This window comes from Carassius auratus, chromosome 10 (genome assembly GCF_003368295.1).
Source record: "Carassius auratus strain Wakin chromosome 10, ASM336829v1, whole genome shotgun sequence".
Lineage (NCBI taxonomy): Eukaryota > Metazoa > Chordata > Actinopteri > Cypriniformes > Cyprinidae > Carassius > Carassius auratus.
In genome coordinates this window covers 17,843,158-17,852,803 of record NC_039252.1, presented here as the reverse complement: position 1 = coordinate 17,852,803, position 9,646 = coordinate 17,843,158, and the positions used below count along the sequence as shown (strand labels likewise).

General features: G+C 42.7%; 1 protein-coding gene across 1 annotated transcript; it reads left to right on the top strand.

Moving 5' to 3' along the window:
- The first annotated feature begins 250 nt into the window (after window positions 1-250).
- On the top strand, window positions 251-4,833 carry LOC113110132 (protein C-ets-2-like). Its single transcript, XM_026274149.1, has 10 exons — window positions 251-510; window positions 959-1,007; window positions 1,297-1,414; window positions 1,492-1,611; window positions 1,682-1,882; window positions 1,963-2,019; window positions 2,312-2,476; window positions 2,549-2,800; window positions 3,563-3,681; window positions 3,763-4,833. Exons 1-10 carry the CDS (start codon window positions 266-268, stop codon window positions 3,976-3,978), a joined length of 1,542 nt encoding a protein of 513 aa, XP_026129934.1. The 5' UTR covers window positions 251-265; the 3' UTR covers window positions 3,979-4,833.
- Window positions 4,834-9,646: the final 4,813 nt, after the last annotated feature.

Genomic DNA, 9,646 nt, shown 5'->3' with positions numbered 1-9,646 from the left:
ATTAATCATTGTAATTTGATATGTGTGTTTTATTAAAAATACAACAAGAGTTATACTTGTAACCTAATTTTGGTTATACTCCATGGTGTCTAAGTACTGAGTAATATTAATTAACTATATGTACTTACCGTATGGTTAGGGTTTGGCTTGGGTGTATGTAATATGCATAATTAAATGTTATTAATAGGAAGTATATGCAATATGTGTAAGAAGGACATCTTAAGATTTGTGTCTCTAGTCCGTGCTGTCTGTTTGTAATGAAATAATGACAGTAAATCTCAGGTGTGGCGAACCTTCAGTCTGTGACTTGATTGGCTGCTGTCTTTCATTGGCCCCGCCCACCGCCGCGCGCGCTCCCGCTGGACTCGCTGATAAACTCCCGCGCTCAGACGAGACGCGACACACAGGATCGATCGGTCGATATATCAGGACAGTGAGCGGATCGATCAGAGGAATAAAACACACTGTTGACGGCGGATTCAGCTCAAGCTTTCTGCGAGGATTCAACAGGTGAGTGACGTCAGCTGTGAACCCGATCAGTGTTTTCACTCTCAGTCAGAAACACAGAGCTGCTCGAGTCACTTCGCTCTCTTTATTTTATATTTGTTCTATTTATTCGATTCTGTGTTGTGTTTATTGATCAGCTTTGAAAAACCTGATTTGGATCGTGTAGAGTAGTGTGTTATATAATGTATATGAATCCCATTCTCTAGTGACTCGATCTTCAGTGACTCGTTGAATCAGGAATCACATTCACGTTTGACTCTATATGAACTGATTGTCAAAGATTCACTTCTGATCAGACATTTATCTAAATGAATGTGGTCATTTTAAAATCAATTAACACGCTGTGTTGCTTGGATGTAATTGCAGATTTCTGGAATAATAATAATATTAATAACAACAACAACAAAAAGTATTTGTTTGATCTTTTTTTTTTTTTTTTTTCCTGTTTTAGATCACTGGACATGGAGCCTCTTTTACCTGGATTCAGAAACACTCTAAAGGTGAGCTGTGTGTGTGTGTGTGTGTGTGAGAGAGAGAGATTAGATTAGGGCGGGTCTGTGCTGTGATCTGATTGGTTGAGCTCCGCGCTGGAGGCCAGCTGGTGTTCTCGGGCACGGAACAGGAAGACCATATATGGCGGTACATATGAGTGCTTGGGCGATGACGTCATGCGCGAGGCGTGTCCTCTGGGGTTTCCTGCCTGTGCTCAATCAGCAGTCTCTTCTCTCACTGTCTGGAGTTTATGGCTGTTATTATGGAGGGTAATCTGTTGTGTTTTCTGTGTCTCAGCGTCAGGCAGCGTTTGAGCTGTTCGAGGACCCCATGTCTCTGTTCTCGGGGTGTTATCCGGTCGAGGAGGAGCAGGCGGCTCAGGAGGTCCCGTCTGGTCTGGACTGTCTCTCTCAGGGTAAACAACACCAGCAGAACCTCACACACACAGCTGTATGTGTATGTAAGCTGACACAGATCTCACGTGTGCTGCAGATGCTGGGGTGTGCTCCGTTCCTCTGCTGACCCCCTGCAGTAAAGCCCTGGTCAGTCAGGCGCTGAAGGACAGCTTTAACGGCTTCTCCAAGGTCCAGCGTGTCTGTGGGATCTCCAACAGTGAGTGTCTGCTCCTCTCTGCCGTGTGTTTAGAGGACGGATGTGTTCCTGACGCTCTCTCTGTCCTCAGACCCGTGTAAGTGGACCAAGCAGCACGTCCTGCAGTGGCTGTACTGGGCGTCCGGAGAGTTCAGTCTGACCAACATCAACTTCTTCAAGTTCAACCTGAGCGGACAGGAGCTGTGTGACCTGGGCAAGGACGGATTCCTGGATCTGGCTCCGGATTTCGTGGGTGATATCCTGTGGGAGCATCTGGAGCAGATGATGAGAGGTAACGGAGGACAGCGGTGTCAGAGTTAGACTGGAGAGGTATGAGCTCACGTCTGATTGGCTGTGCTTTACTTCCTGCAGCGTGTCAGGAACAGGAAGAGGCCAGAGTCTTGAGTCGCGAGGGCAGCTGGTCGAGCGGTGAGTGTTTCCTGGTGTACAAGTGCATTATTAGATCTGTTCTGGACAGAATCCAAGCTTTAGGTGAGAATAGAGGCTGAAGCTGAATTAAAGTGAATTTCACTCCTAAAAACAGCTTTGATTTCTGTCTGTATGCTCTGATTTACAGAGTAATAAAAAAAGAAGTCCACACTTAAGAATTTTAAGTCTGGATTCATCTGAATGATATGCAAATGAGCACATATTTAATGAGCCACTCCCTCAGTGGATATGTAAACGCGGTGTAATTGAGCTGATGTTGTTTGCTGTGCAGGTGTGTGTCTGGAGGAGGCTTCTCTGAAGGTCCCGGAGTCTCGTGGCAGTCTCCTGCGGGATCTCTTCCAGACGGCGTGTGGTCAGGAGCTCTCTCTGTACTCCAGACCTCAGCTCAGCACGGTCAGCGTCAGCTACATGAAAGCGTGTCCAGGTCTCAGCGCAGGTCAGCTCTCGCTCGTGTCTCTGTCTGTCGAGTGTCTGATCCGTGTGTGACGCAGTGCTCTGTTCTCCACAGTCTCGTGCGAGCAGACGTCGGTGGAGAGTGTGGATGGCTCTGAGAGTGTCCTGCGCTCCTGGGGCAGTCACTCATCGCTCGCTGATGCCCAGCGCGTCCCGTCCTACGACAGCTTCGAGGAGGAGCTGGTCTCGGCTCCGCTGGGCCTCCGCAAACACGGCCTGTCCTTCAAAGACTACGTCCAGGAGAGGAACGAGCCTCTGGAGCAGGGCAGACCGGTGATCCCCGCCGCCGTGCTCGCTGGATTCACCGGTGTGTCTCCTCCACACACTAACACCGGCGTCTGTGGACACCTACAACACAAACACCAGTTTATCACAACATTAGGAGTCCAGCGGAAACCGTTCCAATGTATCTGAGCTATTTTGTTGTTTTAGAAATTCTAGAAATAAGTGAAATTATGCATTGACTTAGAATATGCATTGCTATAAAAACAAATATTAATATTTAGATTATAGATTCCATTCTAACCCCATTTCAAATGCATAATATGAAATATTCAAATTTGTTGATTTTAAAAAGTCAGATTTATTCTTCTGACCCTATTTAAAATGTGCATTGGTTATATATTTATGAATCATACAAATTTATATTTATTATTCTAAGCCCTATTTTAAGTGTGCACATTAATATTTATATTAATTAAAAAAAAACATTTATTAATAATTAAATATTTTATTTATATTTAAAATATGCATTGCTATGAATAATTATTTATATTTATTAATAATAATATCCAGATCTATTATTCTGTTATCATATTTATTATTCTACATAGCTTAAAATATGCATATTTATTAATCGTATCAATGCACATTTTGTTGTTTTAAAATAAATTGACATTAATAATTATTACAAAATGTAAGGTAAAATAGAGAACTTTTTATGGCTCTGTAAGTGTAAAAATCTATAAATTGTTGTTGATTCAAAACCTTCATGTATCAAACCTCAATGAACTTCTGTAAGATCTGTAACTGAAGTATGACTCTGACCTCTGTGTTTGGTGCGGAACAGGAAGTGGCCCCATCCAGCTGTGGCAGTTCCTGCTGGAGCTGCTGACGGACAGCAGCTGTCAGAGCATCATCAGCTGGACCGGAGACGGCTGGGAGTTCAAGCTCACCGACCCCGACGAGGTGAGGATGAGGCGTCTGCTCTAACATCTACTGTTGAACGCTGATGAGCTCTCTGTAACCAGGATGTTGTTGTGTCATCAGGTGGCCCGCCGCTGGGGGAAGAGGAAGAACAAGCCCAAGATGAACTACGAGAAGCTGAGCCGAGGCCTGCGCTACTACTACGACAAGAACATCATCCACAAGACGTCAGGGAAGCGCTACGTGTACCGCTTCGTCTGCGACCTGCAGAACCTGCTGGGATACACGGTGGAGGAGCTGCACGGCATTCTGGGAGTTCAGCCGGACACCGAGGACTGAAGCGGCGGCGGGAACCCTGCGTCACGTCCAGACCTCAGCGGGGGTCAGTCGAGCGTGCAACACTTGATCACTGAACCTGATGATTCCTGGGATGACGAGAGCGTGTGTTTCCCAGCATCGCTTCTCTGTGGTCATCATCACAGCTGACGGTTTCTGATCCAGCCGCAGTTTCAGGATTGAAGCACTTCTGGAGAGACTGAGCTTTAATAACATCACCCTACACCTGGCTTTAACTCTTTCCCTGCCAAACACACAAGTGTCCGTGTTCTCACTGTTATACACTAGGGGGCGCTGTTACACATCTCCTGAATGAGTCACTGATCAAAAACACAGACCAGGAAGACACAGAAACGATCCTCAACACTAACAGTGTATAATGAGAACAGTCTGATGCTAGCGAGTGAAGTGTGGATCCAGAAAGTGTTAAAGGAGTTCTGAAGGGAGACATCTACTGCAGCTTTACTCTGATTATATTACTAAATATGATCCTGATGTACAGTTTTTTACAGGATTTGTACATGTACTTTTTGCTATCTACAAACAAGTGTTGATTTAATAATAATACAAATCTAGACGCTGAGCTGAGAGATGTGTGCTTGTGATCTCACGGGGAACGTCTTATACCAGACTCCTCCAGTCTGCATCTGCTGTACTTCACAGACACAGAACTATTATTATTATTATCATAACTTCTACAGAAACCATGTGATTATTCCTCACCGTGTCCTTATGTTTGTACAGAAGTGTGTTTATATGTATTCTCTATACACAGTTGCTCTTCAGAGCGGGTCTATTGTGAAGATGAATATGAAGACAGATTTACGATGAAGAGTTTTATTGATCCGTTCAAGTGTTTTTCAGAGTCTGTTCTCAATCCTTTAAATCAGCTGTGTTTGTGCTGGACATCACGTGGTCTTTGGACACTTCCTCATCAGTGTGTTTGGAAAGTGTTTCACAATTTGAGTGAGGACATTAGGCCCTAGTTAAACTTGCGCACAGACACACACACTCTCTCTCTCACACACACACACACACACACTCTCTCTCTCTCTCACACACACACACACTCTCTCTCTCTCTCACACACACACACACACGTCTGGGCAGACAGAGTCAGTGCTGTTTCTGGGGAGTGGTCTCGCTCCTGTAGACCGGTCAGCACTGCATCTCTCTGGGTGTGAGCTCAGCACAGTGTGTGTCGGTCACACAGGAATCACACAATCACAGGAAGGCCTTGAGTCACAGAAACGACAGGAACTGAACACATCTGTGCCGTCCGACACACGCGTGATTGCCCTGATGTTGAGATCAGGTGTTTTCTGACTCAGAACTGTGTCCCACCTGCAGCTTCAGATCAGATCATCCCTAAACAACAACTACACATTATATACAGCATGATTCATATACAGATGTGTCCCTGCAGCACAGAAGCAGTCATCAGTGTCACAGACGTATATTTGTAGAAATACACAACAATACACTGTATGAGTCACAATTATACTTTTCTCTTTTATGACAAAAATCATTAGAATACTAAGTAAAGATCATGTTCATGAAGATATTTAGTACATTTCATACTGTAAAAAGCTATATCAAAACTTAAAGCTGCACTGTGACTTTCGTGGGTTAAAATGATCCAAATTCAATATTTGAGGAAGCACATAACCAGCCCGTTTTCTAAACTCTCTCCTTACTTTAGGCTGATTCACAACAGGTCGTTTATAATCATGTTTTCTCATCGGAGTGGTTCGGGCAGGTTTTCGCGGGAAATTCGAGCATCGCACTGCGTCATTACGTCACATCTGTAAACAAAAGAAGCGGGAATAATGAAATGTCAAAAAATCGTTTTGATGGCGGATTGTAATCAAGAAAGATTATACGAAGCACATGTAAATTAAAATAAATTATATTCCAGTTTTAAATGTGCTTCTGATTACAGATAGCCTGGGTTTACGCAAGAGTTTTAAAGACAAACATTATGATAGGAGCATACTTTGCTTTTTGGTTCAGAATAAACAGCTACACATTCACCTCAAAACAGATTCATCCCGCGCTGGAGCAACGCATGGAAGATGATTCCACGAGAAACTGCATCTCCTGGTTTACAAACAAAGAGACAACACTCATGGACTGTAGCTTTAATGTTTGATTACGTAGTAATATGCATCGCTAAGAACTTCATCTGAACAACTTTAAAGATGATTTTCTCAATATTTAGATTTTTTTGCTCCCTCAGATTCCAGATTTTATATTGTCCTCCTCACAAACCACACATCACTGGAGAGATCATTTATTCATTATGATTTATTCAGCTTCAGATGATGTATACATCTCAAGTTTGAAACATTTACACATATGACTGGATTAGGCTCCAGTGCCAATGTAGAAAAATATAGAGAATATAAAAATGTATATCAATATATATGACACTGATATGAACGAGGCCGCTGGTTGATGGCTGTTCAGGTTAGTTATTTATCTGTGAGATAACTGTGAGCTCAGGTGATGGAGCACTGGTCAGTGATGGGTTAACACAGACACACACCTGCGTTTATTACACACACCAGCTGCTGCATGTGAAGAACTCACTCATCAACTTCCTTTACCTGTTCAGTGTGTGTGTGTGTGTATGTGTGTGTGTGTGTGTGCCAGATGCATCAGTGAAGGGATTTCCCCACAACTCTTTAGTGTTTGCTAACTCCACCGTCATCATTACTAACACTCATACTGACCCAAGGCAGGTAAACCAGATTGTGTTACTCTTCTGCTATAGATATAAGCATACATACAGTTTCACTTTTACTAACATACTAAGTGAGATTTCCCCCTTTAAACTGTTGAACACCCTAGCAACCACCTAACAACAACCCAGAAACCTTAGCAACCACCACAAACACCCTAGTAATCATCCAGAACACCCTAGCAACCACCTAACAACAAACTATAAACATTAGCAACCACCCAAAACACCCTAGCAACCACCTAACAACAACCTAGAAACATTAGCAACCACCCAAAATACCCTAGCAACCACCTAACAACAACCTAGAAACATTAGCAACCATCCAAAACACCCTAGCAACCACCTAACAACAACCCAGAAACCTTAGCAACCACCCCAAACACCCTAGCAACCACCTAACAACAACCTAGAAACATTAGCACCCATCCAAAACACCCTAGCAACCACCTAACAACAACCCAGAAACCTTAGCAACCACTCACAATACCCTAGCAACCACCTAACAACAATCTAGAAACATTGACAACCATCCAAAACACCCTAGCAACCACCTAACAACCTAGAAACATTAGCAACCACCTAACAACAATCTAGAAACCTTAGCAACCACCCGAAACACCCTAGTAATCATCCAGAACACCCTAGCAACCACCTAACAACAACCTAGAAACATTAGCAACCACCCAAAACACCCTAGCAACCACCTAACAACAACCTAGAAACATTAGCAACCATCCAAAACACCCTAGCAACCACCTAACAACAACCCAGAAACCTTAGCAACCACCCCAAACACCCTAGTAATCATCCAGAACACCCTAGCAACCACCTAACAACAACCTAGAAACATTAGCAACCACCCAAAACACCCTAGCAACCACCTAACAACAACCTAGAAACATTAACAACCATCCAAAACACCCTAGCAACCACCTAACAACAACCCAGAAACCTAAGCAACCACTCACAATACCCTAGCAACCACCTAACAACAATGTAGAAACATTGACAACCATCCAAAACACCCTAGCAACCACCTAACAACCTAGAAACATTAGCAACCACCTAACAACAATCTAGAAACCTTAGCAACCACCCAAAACACCCTAGTAATCATCCAGAACACCCTAGCAACCACCTAACAACAACCTAGAAACATTAGCAACCATCCAAAACACCCTAGCAACCACCTAACAACAACCCAGAAACCTTAGCAACCACCCCAAACACCCTAGTAATCATCCAGAACACCCTAGCAACCACCTAACAACAACCTAGAAACATTAGCAACCACCCAAAACACCCTAGCAACCACCTAACAACAACCTAGAAACATTAACAACCATCCAAAACACCCTAGCAACCACCTAACAACAACCCAGAAACCTTAGCAACCACTCACAATACCCTAGCAACCACCTAACAACAATCTAGAAACATTGACAACCATCCAAAACACCCTAGCAACCACCTAACAACCTAGAAACATTAGCAACCACCTAACAACAATCTAGAAACCTTAGCAACCACCCAAAACACCCTAGCAACCACCCAGAACATTGATCTGGACCTTAAGATAACAAAATGATGTAAAATAACAAAACCATGATTACAGTAAGAAGTGAACTCTAGAGGTTTCCAGCGGTGTAAACGAGTGTGACTGTAAAACTCCCAGAGCTTTTCTAACACTGTCCAGAGCTGTACAACATGTGAATGTGTTCATACACAGATGCAGGAGTGGACCTGAGCATGATCAGACACACTCATCAGTGTGTGTGTGTGAGGGTGTGTGTGTGTGAGGGTGTGTGTGAGGGTGTGTGTGTGTGTGTGTGTGTGTGTGTGTGTGAGGGTGTGTGTGAGGGTGTGTGTGTGTGTGTGTGTGTGTGTGTGTGAGGGTGCATGCTGATGGATGTTGAAATTCCTCTTTCGGTTCAGAAATAGCTGACACACGAAGACTGGAGTTAGCACACAAGTGTGTATGTGTGTGTAAGTGTGTATTTGTTTGTGCTACATAGTAAGGATAAAACGTCCCTACAAGGATAGTGTAGTCTGACATTTCTGACACTTTGGCGTACCCACGGGGGGGGGGATAAACAATGTTTATCTGCAAACAGGTTTTCTGTAAGGTGTAGGTTAAGACACTATTGTCTGGTCAGTATAGAAGTAACAGAACTCAATGTAAACTCCCACAGTTCACAGAAACAAACGCAGCGCTGCAGGACGTGTGGAGACCTGAGATCTTCATCTGGGACACACTGAGATCATCCTCGTGAAACACACACTCCTTCAGCGGACAGATGAAGAACATCCATTCAGTGTCTCTGATTAACACACCAATGGAAGTGTGCACGATATTAATAATTAAACAACTTCCATTCAGCTTTCCCTGCTTTTGTTCAAATTTTTTGTTGTATGTGTTTATGAGAGGGGTAAATATCATATAACTCAGTCCTTCACTTAATGTAAAACTATAATTTTATCAAAATTATTATAAAATATCCCTATAATTAATAACTTTTCCAAACATCTATATGTAATTGACTTTTGTTGAGTTTCATTGCTTTTATTGAAATGTAATATTTTCTTAACAACAATCCAGTCCATTTCTCAATAGAAAATTATCATTTTGTTTGAAAAATTATAATAAAACACTAATATAATAACAAATAAATAAATTACACTTTGTTATAAAATGGCAAGTATCTGTCTTTATTTTAGTTGGAGGTTTACCTGGTTTTGCATATAATATTTGCTAAAGGCCCTTTTTTATATCAAATTATATAATAAAAATTCTTATGAGAAATTATGGAACCAGAAATGCCAAAATACAATGATTTAAATATTTCTATGATAAAACAGCCAGACTTTATCTGTGAGTTATTTCAGCAGAGCTTGAACAGATGAAGGATGTGGCGCCACCTCGTG